Source organism: Pelobates fuscus, chromosome 1 (assembly GCF_036172605.1).
Source record: "Pelobates fuscus isolate aPelFus1 chromosome 1, aPelFus1.pri, whole genome shotgun sequence".
NCBI lineage: Eukaryota > Metazoa > Chordata > Amphibia > Anura > Pelobatidae > Pelobates > Pelobates fuscus.
Genome location: NC_086317.1, coordinates 338,750,573 through 338,770,812, shown reverse-complemented (window position 1 = coordinate 338,770,812; position 20,240 = coordinate 338,750,573). Strand labels below are relative to the sequence as shown.

General features: G+C 36.0%; 1 protein-coding gene across 12 annotated transcripts in view; it reads left to right on the top strand.

Moving 5' to 3' along the window:
• Nucleotides 1–20,240, top strand: part of MBNL2 (muscleblind like splicing regulator 2) — a 141,271-nt gene that overhangs the window by 100,520 nt on the left and 20,511 nt on the right. For 8 of the 12 annotated variants that reach the window (XM_063425717.1, XM_063425701.1, XM_063425671.1 and 5 more), the window contains 5 exons: nucleotides 1,463–1,627; nucleotides 7,871–8,071; nucleotides 10,455–10,718; nucleotides 18,670–18,723; nucleotides 19,417–19,570. In XM_063425717.1, the coding sequence (XP_063281787.1) occupies nucleotides 1,574–1,627; nucleotides 7,871–8,071; nucleotides 10,455–10,718; nucleotides 18,670–18,723; nucleotides 19,417–19,570 (727 nt within the window). In that variant the 5' untranslated portion in view covers nucleotides 1,463–1,573. The remainder of the gene's footprint in view (nucleotides 1–1,462; nucleotides 1,628–7,870; nucleotides 8,072–10,454; nucleotides 10,719–18,669; nucleotides 18,724–19,416; nucleotides 19,571–20,240) is intronic. The other 4 variants (XM_063425712.1, XM_063425706.1, XM_063425687.1 and 1 more) reach the window with 1 other exon arrangement.

The following is a 20,240-nucleotide window of genomic DNA, read 5'->3' as shown; positions in this document are numbered from 1 at the left end:
TACAAACATGAACTCTGTGATGTGCCCAGCATCGCATATGTGCAATAAATGGAACACGTGTAGCACTTGGTGTTTAATTAAAATATAGTAGCATCATGTCTGTGTGTGCAGACCCAATATACATTGTAGGCGTATGAGAGTTTGTGATAATAAAATGTATGGCTGAATTGCACAGGCCGCTATCACAATACGATAGGTCTCTAAAATGATTGCACATTACCTCCGTTGAACATTACCTCCGTTGTTTCCATTAGAAGAACCTAGTGGTGTAGTTTAACATCCTAGACAAATATTAAGGGTTTTTGCTGATTACCTCTTCCTTACTGGATTTTATTCCACACATATCATTCTGTCCTTGTATAGTAACCATTACATTTTCAAAGCAATGGGTCAGGGCAATGCCAATTTTTCTTTGTTGGAGTTAAAAGAAAAGTAGCGAAAATTACATATTGAGGGAAGTGTTATGAAATGAATTAGAATTGGTTAAATTACTATTTGGTCAGTACTGCTCATTCTAAAGTACCAACATAGTCCCCCACTGAATCAAATTTGTAAAAACAATTACTTCCGAAATGCTCAGTTGTACAAGAAGTGATGAGAGCCCTATTGAAATAAATGTACACACTAATAATTACACACATATGGGAACATTAATCTATGTGTACTACCAGTATACAGTATTATATGTCAAGTAGAGGAGAACATTGTACTGGGTTTGTGACAACTATAGTGAGGTGACATAAGGTAAGAGTTGATATGTTCCCTAAAAAAGTTGGGGCTTCGGAACTTCTTAAAATATTGTAAAGCGCTATGGAATCTGTTGGCGCTATCTAAATGGCAATAATAATAATAATAATAAGTCTGAAGACAAGTTGAAAGTCTAATGCTGTGTTCAGATGTTGACTGGAATAATGTGGAAGCAATATAAATTGTTCTTGGTAGAGTGTAATTGTTGGCACATTCCTCATATTGGGAGACCATCAAGCTTTAGTATGTGGCAAACTCAATGCTTCTCTGGAAGAGCATTGTGGACATATGACACATGGACAGAAATCACAGCAAGCCACCAGTACAGTGCTGCTCTATGAGGTCTCTATGTAAATCTATTTTGCTCCAAAGCCCAAGGTGGATGTCTGATTGGCAGCCACTAGAGGTGTTGGAACTGCAAAAAAAAAAAAAAAGCTGCACTGTTTTTGTTTGCACAGCTACAAGGGCAGCATCTATACATTAAATATAACTTCCTTAAGATGAAGTGATGCTTACAGTGTCTTTTAAATGCTCATCTGTTTGTATTTATTTTGGTCTCATTTTAAGAAAAATGATTAATGTAAAAAGCGCCTTTTTCTTTTTTTTATGATCTGTGCATTGTCTTAAGCGTATAATTGTGCTAAAACAACATTGTGTTTCCCCCTGATGTAACATTTTCCAAGTCTTTAAAAATTAATTGTGAAACATTTTACAGGGTCGTTGTTCAAGGGAGAACTGCAAATATCTTCATCCGCCAACGCATTTAAAAACCCAGCTTGAAATTAATGGCAGGAACAATCTTATCCAGCAGAAAACAGCAGCAGCCATGCTCGCCCAACAGATGCAGTTTATGTTTCCAGGAACTCAGCTCCAGCCAATGGTAAGGACTCTCCTGCTGTGTGCAAAACACGTGACCATGATATGAATACTCATCACGCATAGAAGAATAAACAGAGACATTTGTACTCAGTTCCCACCCAACGTTTTTAAATAAATGCATTTCCCACTTGAAATCACTAGTTGGCTGGAATAAATATTTTGGTAACCAGTACCTTGGTTGGGTAGATAACTGTAATCTGGCCATTTGAAGTGTTAAACATTTCGGCCGACCACCTCTACGTTTTATTTTGAAATACCCTTACTCTTCCACAATAGACTTGTACACTCGCGTTCAGTAGATACCTTGCTAATGCTTTTTAAATCCATATAAAATGTCAAATGATTGAACTACAGCCTAGATAATCAGGTTATGTCCTGGAACATAGAATTACACTCATTGTGGATAAGATGTGCCATGGGAAATCCTGCTATAAACCATTAACACACATTACTGACATAGTTCTATTCTGCAGGGGCAGATATTAATTAACATCTCCAGGTATTAAGTCATCCTAAAGGCAAACCAGGTTTGCAGCCCATACAGATTATGATCACTAGGTGGGTTGTAAGGTAAAACATATTGATGTTAAATTTGTAAAATGATGTACTTATTACATTGATACCGCAGTCATCCTGAGATTTATGGGTGGTGCGCATATGACAATATGTGCAAGGTATTGCAAAATCTTTACATTGTTACATAAAGGCATAGATATACTTGTTTTCTGGGTATTATCACAGCTTGTAGAGAAACTGAAATTGATTACAGCCTGAAAGAAACTGTAGCAGCATACATTATTGATATGCTTGCGTGCAGTAATCAATAATATGAAGACTTCATGAGTCTTGCCACTGTGAGTGCTAACAGTAAAGAAAAATGTGTGGATGATATAAAAACAAGTTAAATATATTGTATGTACTTTTTATCAATAAATATACACACGGCAACAAAAGTGACACAAGTTAAACCCACAAAACTGATGTGTACGCTCACATACACACTGACACTTTATAGGTTACACATTTTTTATGGAAAAATGGCACATTAGGAGGGACCTGTACTGGTTTTGCATATTCTCTCAATTCCGTTTCTTCATGCTGTCTTGCTGTGTGCAGTAGATGGAGAATAGATCCTCTCCTTCTCATTTCTTCTTCATTTTGCATGTGCATGCCCAGTCACCTGTGAGGCTGATGGAAAATAGGAAAAATGGTACACACTAGGAATCTTTGTAAAACCTTGCAATCCCACAATAGAATATATAGTCAGATGCAAAGGAGCCAAGATGGAGACAATGATTTAAGATGAAGAGGTGTGAATTTCAACATTTAACTTAATTTCTTACCTCCCTCAAATACATATTTGTTAAAAGTAGGGATTAATTATCAAAATATTTAAAATCCTGGGAAGTAACAATTCACCTTTCATGTACTCTTTTTCTGATAGCTGATGTACAATTCTATTAAAGTAACAAACAGCTTGTGTATAATCGAGTAATTGTGTGCGCACGTGTGTGCTTGCGTAGAATGCAGAACAGAGAGACAGGTTAAGGCAGGAGAGGAGTTTGTTCATTTATACAAGGACTTGACACATTTGTTTTGAATCAAGGAGCCAGCTAAAAAAGTTAGGAGCCAGTTTTTTTTTTAAACTAACAAAGTTTCATTTTGAACGAGAAAAATGCAATTCTTAAATGGACACTGTAGTCACCAGAACAACTACAGCTTAATGTAGTTGTTCTGGGGAATATATTCAGTCCCTGCAGCTTTTTCAATGTAAACACCGCCTTTTCATAGAAAAGGCGGTGTTTACATTTCTTCCTAGTAACACCTCTAGTGACAGTCACTAGGGTCTTGGGTCAGTGCTGCACAGTGTGCAGCACCTAAGTTTAACGTCTCCATGCTCTGCATGGAGGTACTGATTGCTCCCCATAGAGATTCATTGATTCAGTGTATCTCTATGAGGAGATGCCGATTGGCACAGACAGACACACACACACTGGCAGACAGACAGACACACACACTAGCAGACAGACACACACAGGCAGGGAGACACACAAACAGACACGCAGTCATTTTCTCACACACACAAATTGACAATTTTATTTTAATTTATGTCCACCAAGCCCTACCTTTGGGAAAGCTGAGTTGATCTTTCCCTGGGGTCCAGTGGGGTTGCTCTGATAATCTTCTTGCAGCTCCTCTCTGCTCCCTTGTGCTCTCTGCCGTGATGCTGAGCCTGAGTGACATCATATTCCAGCTCCCGGCATCACTAAACAGCGCACGAGGGAGCAGAGAGAAATTGTAATAATATAACTGCTCTTTTGCGTGCCGTCTCATTGCTGCCTCGGCCGACCACCTCTATGCTCCCCAGTGAAAGCCAGTTCTAATGTTCCCTAGGGCGGCCTGCTCCAATATTCCCCATGGTGGCCGTTCCAATGCTATCCCAGGTGACCACCTATGCTAAAGGACTAACAAATCCCAGGTGCCAGGGCGAAATTTCTAGTTGCCGTGGTGACCTGGCGCCTGGGATTTGTCAAGCCCTAATTTATACAGAATTTGGACAAGGGCCCAGGAGAAAATGCTATCTTTGACAGTTTTATGATGCATCTCTACTGTTATTTTGGAGGGGAGTGGCACATTGCTAGTATCAAAAGTCATGGAGATCCACTGTGTATATGTGTGTTGGGGAAAGGTCCAGCGGTACTTATGACCAAGGGATTGTGAAATCCTTGATATATTATTATGATGGCGTTTTAATTATGTCTGTTGGGGACCTACACATTACCATGACAAAAATAATATTTTGACCACATAAATCTTATCTGAATTCTGACTAATATCATAATGATACAGTGTCAGGAAAAGCAAGATTCTGGTTAGTATAGCTAAGACATTTAATAGGGGACCCCTTCTCTTTGATCCCAACCATATTTACAAAAGCATGACAACTTTACTAGGTGATAAACAATAAAAACAAGTCATAGCACGGAAGCCTTGGGCTGGCATGCAGTTAAATGATCCACCCATTTTGCTATTGAAGATTCCTATAATACATGCCCTTGTGTGTTTTACTATGCCAATTGCGTTAGTGTTTTATCTCACAATATTTCTTGAAAATCAATACCATGTGCACATATTTATATTTCTTTACCAGTTGAACTAATGTAAATGAGGCATCTCTTGAGTCTTAGGTGTCAGAGCGCTCTTACAAGCCAACCAATCAGAGTGCTCTTATTCATATTGCATAGTATTGGAAATGTTCTCATGTGATGTAATAGATGCCATAACATGAGAAATTCTTTGTAAGGGCTTTCACTGCTATGATAGGTCAGTCTGTAGCGAGCCATCGCAGGGCGAAGATGGATGCTTTTTTTCCTTCACTTTTTTTTTTGGGGGGGGGGGGGGGGTTAAAATCATTATTTTTTTAAAATAGTAATAATCATAAAATTATTAGTTGTGTCAGAATTATGAATTTTAACTTGGTATTTTGGGGGCTAAAAATATAAGAGAAAGAAGGAATTCACTATTATTAGGGTGAGGGTGTAGATAGGATTGTTTCTATTTATAAGGGTGTAGCTATGGGGTTTGGGTCTCTAGCTACCAGATGGTCTTAATGGGGTGACTATGCCAGTAATTTGGTGGTGGACAATAGCATGTTCACAATCCCTTGTATTATTATTAAGCCCCCCCATCAATCACCCATGGGTGGGAGGACACTTGGTCCTTCCCCTTTAATATTATAATTAGTGCCTCCTATCTGTCGCTAATGGATGGGGGCCAGATAGGGTCCCTCCCTATATTATAATAGCCCTTACCCTCTGGCCACGTGTGGCCACAGTGATCTGCCCATCCCGTTGTTTATTTTTGTGCCCAGAGTGGGGAGGACTATACCTCCCTGTTATTTCACAGACTCCATCTGCAAGGCAGGTAGGGATATGGGAGGTTTTAAACCTCCTTTATAGTAATAAGGGGTTTTATTGATCCCCATAGCTTTTTATTTTTATTTGTTACTTTTTTATGTGACAGCTGGCTAGCAAGCACTGGAAGCACATAATTAACTCTTCATTGCTGAGGTTTTTAACTATTTGCCCACTGGGCAAATCTTATTAAAATTATTCACATGTTAAAAACTAAGTGAACAATAATTTGCGAATGTGCATCCTGCCGGATGGATTTGGTTACGAATTTTAGTAAAACCTGTGCTTTGTGAATATATACTGAAAACTATGCTTTATATAGGATCCAGAAGGAAAAATACCAATTTTGATCTGGACATTGAATGTACTGGATACCGCACTCACCAAATAACCCAGGTGCTCTGAAGCCAGGGCTTGCCAGGTCTCCTTTCCAAGATATGCAGAATAAATAGCGGTTCAGACACTCCGGGATAACAGAAATAGCAGCTTTATTGGGGCAAAATCAGCAAAGTTTCGACCCCACTGGGTATTTTTTAGCTTGATAAAGACCCGGTAGGGTCGAGACGTTGCTTTGGACTACAATGTTGTGTATGGTGCAATCAGCCAGGCACATGTACAAATCACTGTAAATTTACTATCAAATGCATGCTCCCTAGTGTTCAATGATGTGATCGTACTGCATTTTTGTGTGGTTTCCTCTAGTGTCTTTTGGAAGGACATCAGTAGAGACTGTCCCACAAGCGCGGGAACAATTGAATGGAATGTTATATTTCTAAGGAGCCATTAAGTAAATACCTCTATAATGCTTTTATCAGACATGTTACACGAAGTGGGTAAAAAGTCTGAAAGCTGAACTGTATAAAAGCACTATCAGATAATTAAAATTGCAGACCACTCCCAGTGTCAATATCTTTGTACCTTTTCACAGAGACTTATGACCTGGTGAATATTGACCCGGCAGTTATGAGGATATTGAAATTGAGAGTAGTCTGTAAATTAATCTGATAGTGATTCTAATATCTACTAAAGACAGGTAGATACAATGTTGATTGCAGATGTTATTCCCATTGAAAATTTTATTTTTGGAAGACATTAGAGGGGTATAGCTATATATCAAATTATACTATTGTTTTGATATAGCATTTAAAAATATATATATATAAATATATAGTGCAGCCCTAGCCATCTTTGGTTTCATTTATTTATATATATGAAATGCTATATTAACACAATAACAATGCTATCTTAAAACAATAACATAATTTGAGAACCAGTTTTACAAAATGTTTGAGTTGTTTGCAGATATACTTAAATGTAATGTTATGGGGTGATTATTTTAAAAAATAGTAGTTTTTAATGTGTTTAGGCCTCCATGTGCATTTCCATCTCGTCTGACTGTTTGTGCAAATTCTGTCTGGGATCTATTTGCAAACTGCTGATCAGGGACTATGTGAATAGGAACGACACAGAAGTATTAAACCGTATTCATTGCATGTTATTCAGGTCCAATTAGGCCCATCTCTAAAACGAAGTCATTATGGTCCCTTTCAACCTCTGACCCTGGTGAGTTCAATTGGCTGAATCCCTAAGTCACTGAACACAATGAAAACCTGCTTGCTTGCTTGCTTGCTTGCTTGCTTGCTTGCTTGCTGCAGTTTGGCAAATTATCCCTCAAATGCCTGCACCCATACCCACATGAGACAAGTTACACTTAGTTCCAAGAGGTTTTAGCTCAGATGCAAAGAAGTGAATAGAACTTTATTATAACAGCTTTTATGGTAATGATTATAACACCTATAGCATTTTCACAATCAGCATTGGTTCTGTAGCTCAATGTAAGTAATACTGCAGGCATATTTGGATGTATAGGCTGTAACTACAGTTATATGTAAGATGGTAAGAAGGAGGGCTAGAAAGGAATGGTTAAAGTACTAGTTGTAATCAGTTGGAATGGAGTATTTTTACTTTCAGAAGTTTGAGTAATGCGTGAAATACATTGTGATGGGCAAGGACAAGCCAATAAATACAACTTACCTTTTCCACATAATTACTCTTTACACAAAACCCACATTGGGACATATTTTTTATTACATTTTACAGAACAAATGCAGGTAATTGGTTTCTACTGTATTTGCTCCAGCCTCCTTACTTGAGCTGAAAATTACATTTTAGAAATATAGTTAATCCTATTACTTATTTAGCATTTTCTAAATCCAAAATATCTGCAATGGTGCATTCATAATTTGTGTATAATATAATGTTTACATTAATTTGAATCTGTTCTATTACTTGTATTTTTCTATCTATGTTGTTTGTATTTCAATTTCCAGCCCACATTTCCTGTAGGCCCAGCATTAGGAACAAATACAGCTATTAGTTTTGCTCCATATCTTACATCGATGACCCCTGGAGTTGGACTGGTCCCTACTGAAATGCTACCCTCTACACCTATGATTGTTCCAGGAAGTCCACCTGTATCAGTTCCTGGCTCTACTGCTACACAGAAACTTCTCAGGACAGATAAACTGGAGGTACTCTTACCAATATGTCCAAAACAAACAATGTACAGCTGAAACAACTGTGAGAAACCTAAAACTCCACCTAAGCAAATATTAAAAAAAAAATAGAAAAAAAATACTTCCAAACAGATGTTTGAGTGAACCGGTGATGCAGGGCTTGACAAACACATGGTGCTTGTTTAAAATAGCACCAACATATTGGCTTTTTAAGAATACTGTATGGCAAAAAGTGGGCTATGGTAGCTGTATCATGTATTGTTATAAAAATTAGGTACTGCCAAATATCCACATCATATAGATGTGGCTGGTTTATAGTGCTGTACAAAGCATATCAGCAGTGACGCTTGCCACCTGTGATCAGCTTTGTCTTCTTACTGAACAATAGTGTCTGTTGGAAATTTAAGAACAGAATCACTTATGTGTTATAATGTATACTAATTTTGTCAGTGAGTGTAGTTACATGATATATGGTTTTGTGTACAATGTGTGATTTGGGTTTAGTGTGGTTACTACTTGTGATAAGGTTGTTAGTTGACTTTGGAATATGGTACCGGTGCTGCATGTGACGTAGAAATATCAGGATATCATGTGGGTGCTGCTTGTGTTATGGGTAGCATGCGATGCTTCATGTGGCCACAATGTAAATAAGATCAGGAATAATAAAATGTAAAAATAAGTAACAAAAGGTACTTTAGTGCTGCCTATGGTACATCTGTACTGTTTCAGGAGATATAAATAAAGACACTGCAAGCTAATAGTGTATAGCAGCCATGTTTCAGGAGATACAGGAAGGAAGTACACACCCCAACAGGAAACACTGCAATAGAAAATAAACCATAGAGTTAGTTGCATGTAAACCAAACATAACATCCATTACATATACCTCTAACCCCTGTTGTTTGATCAGGAGGACAATACAGGTGCTCATCAGCATGTGGTGTTTCATGCAGTATGTGTCCTGCAAGTCATATGGGTTAAATGCAGTAAGGTGCATTACATTGGTATAATGTAGATTCTGCATGTGGTTTTGGTGTCATGTTGCTGCTGCATGTGAACCCAGATGTGTGTTCTGAATTCTATTTGACTATGGGGTGTCATGTAGGTATTGCATGTGTTAGGGGTACTGCCCATTACGTCTTGACATACATGCTTAATTTGATGAAGGTCTTGGGTGGTAATTTGGTAACTGATGGGTACTCATTTTAACTTTTGTTATATGTGATGTTGTTGCCATAGCTGCTCTATTATACATTTCTAAAGTATTAATGACTGCTGAGTGCAGTTACAGAGCCATCTCATTTATGTTTGGCTACTAAATTGTTGCTCTGTCTTACAATCAAGTTAAATTTGTTAAGCCCTTGTCATAAAGTAACACATTGATGTGTTGAGAACTGCATTAAATTGTTTGTGCAATCAAATGTTTGAAATGGTTGATATGTGTCTCATATGAGAGATATGCTGTCAAAATATAAATGTAGAAATTAGCAATGCAGTATACTTTAGAGTCATGCATTTATTTCATATGTGATAACAAACTTTGTTATATCACCCATGATATATTACTCAGCTGCTTAAACCAAAACATTAAAAAAAAAAAAAAAACACGAATCTCCCTGGCAACCATGTTTGTTGGATGGCACCATGCACTTTGCTGTTTGAGGGCAATGCTTTACTAAAAATCCTTACATTCTAAAGATTTACTATTCCTTACAAACACAACCTACTGAATTCTAATTGTGTTTAGATAACTCACGAGCTGTCAGACTGTGATATTACTGGAAAGCTTTGTACCAAACTGCTTTTTCTTCTAACAAAGACAGCACCAATCACAGATACATATATATATATTGCATATGTTGTTTTTGGTCATGCCACTTATGACAGAACCACCCAAATGTGTAGTAAACTGAGCATAATGTAACAATAACAATATGATATAAATGAGGTGTATTCATGAAAGATCAAAGAGAGAGATTTCCGTAAAACTATGTTATTTGAGACAGATTGACTAATATCACAGTATAACATAAAATTAATTATTAGCTTTAGATCCTTAATATGCAATGTTTTGTTATATAGAATTTGGCCCAGTAAGGTGAGCCACAATTTTAAGAATTCATTTTTTAATGATTATAATGTAATGCGATGGACCCCATAGATTTCTTATACAGTACAAGCATTTTATTGAGCCAATGGTATAAAATGTGGCCAGTTCTGGGTTAAAATATAAATGCCTGCTATAAATACAAGTGTCCTTTGTTTGTTTGCTTTTTTTTTTTTTCTTTGCGTGTGTGTGTTTGTCTGGGTATGTTTTTCTTTCAAACTTTAGCTGTATAACACTGAAAGCCATTACTGGTCAGATACACAGTGATTTGCCCTGGTTTTTCCTATGTAGGTATGCAGGGAGTTTCAGAGAGGAAACTGTGCAAGGGGAGAGACTGATTGCCGCTTTGCTCATCCAGCAGACAGCACGATGATTGATACAAATGATAACACTGTAACCGTTTGTATGGATTACATTAAGGGTCGCTGCATGAGGGAGAAATGCAAATATTTTCACCCTCCTGCACACTTGCAGGCCAAAATCAAAGCTGCACAACATCAAGCCAACCAGGCTGCAGTAGCAGCACAAGCGGCTGCTGCAGCTGCAACAGTGATGGTAAGTGGAAGTTCTCACCCATCTGAAATATCCTTTTGGAAGAGCATAGCTTTACCATTAACGGTTAATTTGTGTATGGTTTCTAATTTGATATATTATAAAGCATGACATTGTACAGTGATTTTAACGTTACTGTGCATTTCATGTTGGCTTCTCACTGTACAGTGTAAAAAAATAAAATAAAAGTGAATTGCGCAGCAGAACAGGTAATTTCAATAAACTGGTGTCAGCTCTACTTGAATATATCCAAAGGCTCCCACATTGTTACCTAAAAAATAAACGCTAATGCAAGTACAATTCCATATTTGCTTTATGTGTGCTTAGTAAAACAGGTGTGAATAGAAAATACTCTGAATAATCTATGATTATTACGAGTAATCTGGCATCAGATATACACTTTTTGAATACAGCCATAGAAATGATAGAAGATCACACTTTTTCCTATACACACAAAAGTGTGTATTTTGTGTTCTTTGTTCCATATTCTCTCTTTCTCTTGAATAAATTTTTTTTTAAAAAACAGCTCTTCATAGTATTGGCAAATGTGTCAGTGCACGCTGAAATAGAATATAAATGGCTTTTATATAAAATAGTTCATGTATAAATATCCTGGGATGTAAGTAATAATTATACAGCTTACCTATTAGGCATTGTACTGCTTATAGAAGCTCTAAATGAAGCAGGTAATTAGACTTGGAGAGAGAGACAGAAAACTGACATCGGCTTGAATTCTATTTTTTTTTTTTTACCAATATGAATATATATATATATATATATATATATATATATATATATATTGGAATATATTAAAGGGACACACCGCTACCCAAATATAATAAATAAATAGAAATCAATGTTTAGTAGATACCCCAATGAAAACAGGCATGCATTTAATTATGCACTGCTTCTTTGGATTGATATCTGAAAACAGTTTGCAAAAGCTGCAGATCTCTTGTCTGAAGCTTCTGCAAGCCCTCCCCTCTTACTGCGCCCAGACTTACTGTGGCTGTCCAATCACAGACTTCCAAATGCAGCTTAGTGAGACATCTTTGCAAGGCAGGTTCTCTGGGCAATTGCTTGTCTCTTGAGTTTAGCTCCACTGCGCTAACCAAACCAGGAGGAAGCAGGACCAGATTGATAGCCAGGGGGATGTAACAAGGTTAATTTTTAAAACTGCCAATTTCTATTTAAATCTATTTGTAAAATAAACTAAATAGGACATAGTCTGGACACATACATCACGTCAGAAGCAAGCTAAAGTGCTTTAGGGGTCTGGGGTGTCCGTTAAGAGGGTGCATAGGAACTTAAGGCACCATTGAAATTAAGTTGTTATGGTGATTAAATGTCCCTTTAATAGAATGCTAAAGTATTAGGAATACAAAAGTGTATTCTTAAATCAATAGTGCACTGTTAACGATTTAGGTCCGAGGTTCCCACCTGTAGGGAGAAAATAAGCCATTTTACTTTTTAATTTGTTTTACCTTTTCTCCCTCATAGCACTGTTCCATCTCCATAGCTGAGATCATTAAGATTGATGATCGTAGCCGATCCAGCGTTTTACTATACAAAAGCATTGGGAGGCTAGTGGCTAAATACTGCTCTGCGCCAATCAGATGGTCCCTATGAGATCATCTGATAGAAATAGCAGCATTTTATTCTGCTATTTTGGTAGAAACACCCAGATAATGGGTGTCCACATGTACCACCATTGTTATCAAAGTGTTCTGTTTGAAAAAATTGTGTTAAATGTAGAAGGAAATTGCATTTACCTGCTGGTTCCACTGTTTTCCATAGTGATTGTCACACTTTTAATACTTCACATGACTTTTTGGAACAGAACACATTTTTGGATGCATTGCAGATATAAATAACTTTACCCTACCAAATGTCTTTCTTTCTCATTTTAACTTCCAGCAAGTACTTTATATGAGTACACACATGTAACATAAATTCTAGAATAGTTTCTTTGAACAAAATGTTTTCCTTTAACATCTATTTGCCCTTCAAAGTTACATTTTGCTCTTTGCAGCTATTCCCTTCAAGAAGAGTAGCATTTGTAGGTACTGTTTACCCATAATATTTGTTTCAGTCCTATTATTACACCCTTATAGGCAGAAAAAATATACATCCACTAACTTTAATCATTATTGATTTAATCTCTGGAATACAAGCCATCAAATGATTTGTTTTAATATTTGTAATATGGATTGTGAAAATAATAAAATCTACCGTGTTGTATTACAGTGAGATTGGTAGAGATAGCTCCGATTGTCAGCATATACCATTGTTTGTTCAGCTGAATGATTCCATTGTACCTTGTCTTCTGTTACCCAACTGTAAGCGTACAAAAAGGCATTGTCAAAGTTAATAGCACTAAACAATGAGTAAGAATACATTATATAAGTGTGACTTGTCATATCACATGTATGAATAATAGAATCGTTCAAATCACGTGTAGTAAGCTTATAAAGTGTAGATTTTAGATAATAGGTGAAGGGGTTTCATTATTTATTATAATTAAACGGGTGAAGTACTGCGTATATGTCAACTCTGGCTCTTTTGTTTGTAACTCTTTTTCAACACTGCAGTCATCTGTCTAATGTGGTTGCCTATACTGTGCTTTTGAATGATCAAGTCATTAGCCCACACCAGTGCAACTTTGACCTTGTCCCCTCTATTTTCTTTATTCTTAATTCTTCTAATGAATGTAGGTCATGGAGACTGTGTTAAACTGGGATAGAGAGTGTTACATTTCAAGAGGAAACAACTATTTATGCATCATTTTTACTGTAACATTTAAGAAGCCACATAGAGATTAAAAACAAAAAAATAAGCAGAATCAGAAAAAAAAAACTTTTTTTAATGTTTCAAAAGCACATAGAGCAGTTTAGTATATTTCATGATAATATAGGGAAAATTTGTGAATGTATTATATATGTATAATGATCATTTACCACGGAAACCCATAGAATGTATCTCAAAATTTAGCACATTCTTCCAGTATCACATCTATTTTACCCAGATAAATATCGCCAAATAATTAATTTAGCTCAATATATTTTGGATATTATCCTCCTTTAAAGTATTTTTAGCTTTTTATTATATTGAATGTGGAATCCAAAATTGTGTAGACATGTGCGTCTCTTTCCTTGAAAGCCTAGAGCAAGTACATTGCATGGCATACTCTCAATTTGTTGCAATTTAAAGGGATTCTGTAAGCAAATCTGTATTCTTTACATTATAGTTTTATTTTACTAACTTTTTGACACTGGTATTCTGAAAATTAACCCTAAGCATTGGAAGATGTGACCATTTTTACATATTTCAGAATATTTTTCAGGTTTCCTAGGTATTACAAATTATATTTTGTACTTTCGCCTTTTTTCCAGTGTCATTGGGATAGCATCACGCACATGTCACCTTTAGCAAGTCAGAAGGGGCCAGCTTGGGGTTGTCAGTGGCATATGTTGTGTACATATATCTCTACATGCCCATGCTCGACCAGTCAATGTTATTATAAGTCCAAAATGCTGAAATGAACCAGGCTAATATTGTTGAAGTCAGCATTATTTAATACTACTAGTCACTAACTGTAGCTGGGTATTACAGGTCCCTGGACCACAATAGCCCATAATGTCCCTATGAAAAGCAGATGTGTTGACAACTATGTCCTCACCATATTGTAGGTACATTTAACACACACACAAATAATATAACAAGCACACAATTTGATTGGTTGGTCAAATGAAGAATTGTACAATAAACAGGCCTATTTTTTAAACAAAATAGATGCACTGGGGAATCCTGTTTCTACAGAACTGAGTTTTTCCTCAGATCTGCTTCTCTTTTTTTTAATTGAGCGTTTTCAGGTACCCATAACGTACAGTCTACAACAGTACAGTGATCACTAACCTTGGCACCTCAGATGTCTGTGATTATTTTCCTTGGTTCACTGAGCATTGTGGGATATGTAGTTCAAAATCATCCAGATGCCTAAGTTAGCTAACACTGGTTTTAAATATTTGCAATATATTCGACATAAAAAAATACACAATTCACAGCTTATTGTATGTAATAAAGCAATTTATAGTGAGCATTAAAGCCCAGTTTAGTCAAGGGGAAAAGTTAACAACTGAGAATATACCGTACTTATAAAACAACTACTAGAGACTGTTAAATGTAATGCTGAAAGCACATTTGTAAAGTCTCTTAGTCCCTTAATAACAGGGACAATTGTCCAACTTCTGAACTAAAGCAAACCCAGGAATTTGTGCTATGTGTTTGTTCCATTGTAATTTAAGGGTTTCTCCTTAAGTGCACCCATACATATTATGTATCGGGTTTTTTAAAGGACAGAAATGTCTTTCTTTTGATATCATATATGTATACCTAACACTACATTAAGTGTGATTAAAATGTTAAACTGGGAAAGAATCTTTTTTTTTTTCACAGTTTTGCTTATTATTTTTGCACATCAAATGGAACTAAAGACTAAACTCAATATACATTTACAGTACTATATCAACAGAGGGATTTCCCAAGTTAAACAGTACAGAGTGCTCTGTACTGTATGATTACAACATAAGAGGGAGATCCCCCTGTCATGCTTCAGCTCTTGCTTGCTATCCCTGTTGATCACATAGTGATCGGTGCTAGGCAGCTGGCAGAGCACAACTGTGATCACTGTCACCAAAGTGACATGCAAGGAGACCCTGGGTGTCTCCTCTGATTACAGGCAAGCTGAGAATTACCACAACTGAGCAGCAACTACAGCTCATCTGTCAGTCTGGGGCCACTAAATATGAGCTCCATGTATCAATTCTTCCATGCCATCCGAACTGCTTTAAAGCCCACTATATTTAGGACAACATGGGATATCCTAATATCGTTAATGGGTTAACAATGAGAGAAACAATGTAATGTATAAAAAGTGGAGGTTGGAGCTTCTGAAAAAGAAGTGGAATTATAAATACAGCTAGTTTTCACTTGCATTTCCAGGTAACACACTATTAACATTTTGTCCAACTCTGGCCTGAATGTTGCAGCCTGGCTGTAAATGCATTATAACTAACTTGTATTGCATCTGCAACCTGCCTAACTGTCCATTTCAATTTAGAGCTGTCACCATAGTCTACTGGTAGCTTACCTGTTCTGCTGAACAATTCAAGCAAAGTTTGCAATGTGCATGATTTGTTGCAATGGATAATGTAGAACTGAGAGTATTTAATGAATTGCAGCTCCTAAAATGCAGCAGACTTGGCACAGTGTTCAGTGTTTCACATAATAATGACATATACAACTATTTAGCTCTTGGCATGTAATCTGATTGTACCTAACCTCACACACCTTATATTACTGGAGACTTTACCACCAAAGGATATGTGAACATCTTCATATCTTTAATGATAAAGAAAAGAGAGAGTGATTTATGATGATTTGATTGTCATTGTTTAACACTTATGTTAGCATATAGAGCAATGACTAATCTATAGTTGTTGAGTTTAATTACAGAGGCTGGCCGAAGTTTATAGGTGCTTTAGATTAGCAATAGTTTGTGATCTCCTCATTGAGTTGGTCCTTTTAAATTGGTTCACAAGCTTAAAATGACAATCTTATGTTTTTGTTTTCATAAAATCACATTTCCATTAAGGTAGTAGAATACTGTAGACTAGCTAAATTTCCAGCAGATGTATAGATCAATATATATATATATATATATAAATGTGGTGTTTCACTTTTAAATACAGGTACATGGTACATAGCCAACCAACTTGCTAGCAAATGACTAGATCAAATTCAATTACACATTTCATCTTATTTTGGATATATGTATGTCCTTGGTTTAGATGTGTAAAACCAGTTGTAACAATTATTATGCAAGTATACTCGTTTCCTGAGAAACGTCTGATCTAGTCATTTTCCTTGCAAAGATGTCTCCAACAGTCAGGTCTCCACCTCTTGTGAAACTACCACTCCCATGAAGCCTTGCAGCGATGTAGCTGACACACCGTTGTGAGAGCAGAAATTGGCATAGGAAAGCATATTTAGGTGCATTTATAATTTAATTCTTTAATGGACGAGTATAAGCAAACTTAAAAAGAACATCATATCAGGATTTGAAAGAAAATCAGGAAATGTAGGTCTTTATGCAGCCTTTTTCTTATTTGTCCCACTCCCACACCTCCCCCAACGTGTAAGCACATGTTAATGTAACCTCCTGTGTCATCTATTAATTGAGATGAGTACTTTCATATCTGAACAACCAAGAGACAACTGCTAATGTGCAACACAACCACTATTTAAACTTGTCAATTACTGTGCCATTTGCTGACTGCATCAAATGCGAATGCTGAATCATTGATCTATCTCCAGCTTACATCTTTACATAAATACTAAAAGTAAAAGCAGAAAGGTATTCAGTGTTTATGCAAATATTAAATCAGTTGCTTATCAAGAAATAACTGAGGGCACTGTTTCAAAACATCAATTTGTTTGCTTTAATAATTGCTAGTAAGAAAATATGAATTTTCAAATGTTTAGTTATATTATCAGCTTCGCTTGCTCTGAATATCGTACTACATAGTATGCGTAATTGCTCTATGGCAGCTAGCTATGTAATATCTCTTTAAATAAAAAAAGAACAGTAACCTACTTTGGTATAGGGAATATGTTTTTTACTTACCTCCTGCATATTTGACCCCTGCAAACACTTATAAAGTAAAAAAAAAAAATCTGTTCTGTTTGTATGCATGCACATACTTGTATGCATACACACATTGCTTGCATCTGAAACAGGGAGTAATGAAAACATATTTATCTTTGGATAATAAGCCATGCGGTCTAGATTAATTTGTGCATACATTATGTTATTTAGAAGTTACTTTTCCAAATCAATTAATGCCTAATTAGAGAGTTTCGATTTGTGGATGGAGAAAACTGTCAGAAGCAGCTCTTTAGAGGACGCTGGTCATTTGTGGGTCAACTTATGATTGGAGTGAGCACTGATGTGGTAAGGGGCAGCACCACTGGGCAAGAGGGTCCCAGAAAGCTGACTGTAACAAGTGGCTGTGCCACCTTACGTTGCCAGTACATGCATCACTTATAACTGGCACACAACTGACCAGGGGCACACTTGTGTTGTTGAACTCTAGAGCAGAGTGCTGGCCTTGATACATTTAATTAAAATGACAACTTCATCTAGGCTGCATGGCCAGTAATATAAAAATTAAACAAATGTTTTATATTACTTTCTCTTTAGGAATTAGTCAATGTTCCATGTGGAGTATTTACTGTCTTTATGATTGTACATAGCCAGTATATGAAATAGAAAAGCTATAGCATTTGGGCTGTGAATCATAAAATTGGTAGCTTAGCCCTTGCAAAACAAGAGCTTCAAATGACAAAAAAAAATGTATATTTTTTCATATGCTTTAATGTTACTAAGCAATAAACAAACAATTGCTGAAAATTATTGTAAGAGCAGTAAAATACAATGAAAATAGCTTGCTCAGATGGCAGCAAATGTCTGCTAAAACTCAACTAACATCTAATATTCAGTGGTGGAAGCTTTAATCTTTGCTATATTTCAATCATTTGTAATATTCACATGCTTTATGAAGTCTGAGAGATGCTATATTCATTTTCCTGTATTTCAGACATCTGTATTTTACTCTCTTATATGCTTTTAATTAAGATATAGTAGATGCATTTTTGCTTTAGTACTAATTCAAGGTATAATATTCATTTTATTTTAAAGAAACATTTTCGTTGTTGTGCATGCCTAGTGTTTTATATGTTGTATACTGCATTCAGAATATTTTTTTCCTTCTCACCTATCCACAATGCAATGCCGTTCCCATGATGCACCTCTGCTTGCTGTTTACCTGTATGTTAATTCGCTTGAATCCCATTGGCCCACTGCCATCATGTGCTCGCTGCCTGTTATTAAAAGACGCAGTCGACTGCCAAAGCAATGAAGCGACCTCTCGAAGCAACTGTAGATCTGGTACTTTGACCTTTCACCTTTTGCTTTGCATGTAGCTTTTTTTCAATGAAGCAACTAATTTTTTTATTGCTTTTTTAACATCATCTGAGACAAACAATGCATATAATTAATGTATGGAAAGTTATATTGAGCCATCTCATTTTTCCATGTGTGAAAACAAAATTTAAAAACAAATTATAAATGATTTGCTAAAATAAATTTGATTATAAAGTACTTGTATACAAGATTCAACTGGATATTTTGATTATCTTACATAATTGACATAATTTAATAGAATAATGAACTTTTCTTTTGCTATTTGAAATTGTTTTTCATATTGATATAATTTTAAATTGATATGGAATGCTTTATTCTGCATCTCGTAGAATATGTAAAATTTGAAATTTTATCTTTAAATAATTCAAACAAATGCTATTTTGCTGCATTACACATTAGATCTTGTCTGTAGTCTTTGTCACTACAGGTTTAATGTAATTAAACCATGCTTTTGCTACCAATAACAAAATCTCATTTTGCATTGCCTCAGTTTGGGTTAAGGTGCATGGCAAGGCATCTTTTCTGTTTTTTCTTAGTTTTACGATGTTATCACAATATGTAAATATATGTATGTATGTATGTTATGTATGTGTGTTATTTCAGAGACTATACATGCATCATAAACTCTACAAGTGTCATCTAATTTTTTGTTGACAGGCGTTTCCTCCTGGCGTTCTTCACTCATTACCAAAGAGACAAGCTCTCGAAAAAAGCAATGGTGCAAGTGCACTTTTTAATCCTAGCGTCTTGCACTATCAACAGGCTCTGGCTAATGCACAATTGCAGCAACCTGCAGCATTTTTCCCAGCAGGTATGTTTCACAGTCTTTGAAGCAATCACGTTTACTTTGCACCTTCACTTATTGCTCTTAGTAAAGAAATCCACTTGTCCGTCGATTCCTTTACTAAGATCAATAAGTAAAGGTGCAAATCCTATTGTTTTGTCGGAAGATAAGTTATCAAATAAACAAAAGAAACAGCCACATTGTTTAATAAAGAATACATGTTGCCCTCAGAATAATTTGCTTGTATATGTTTATAAAAACTCATAAGCTCTCATACAAAATTAAACCATTAACCACTGGTTCTGGTGATTGGAGAAATAACTTGCTATTTTTAGCAGAGTTTGGAAAAATCTGAAACTCTACCAAAATGTTTTCCAAGTTGCAGGTTGATTCTCAAGTCAACAAAGTTCACTGGTTTTTGCATACTTACATTTAGCTACTGACAGAGTCAAGAGGATGATAGATATGGATGCTGAGTTTTATTTGTTTTACAGACCTGTCGGTACATATATAAAAAACTAACAATAGTTTTTTAACATCTGTTGCATTAAGCTGCATTGATAGCGTATTTAGGTAAATAAAATATATCAGAACATATGTGTAAAGTCTGTGACCAAGTCATCATTAATGGATCTAACTGAAATGTAATATAACATGTATTCTGAGAAATACAATATTTAATGACATATACCATGCA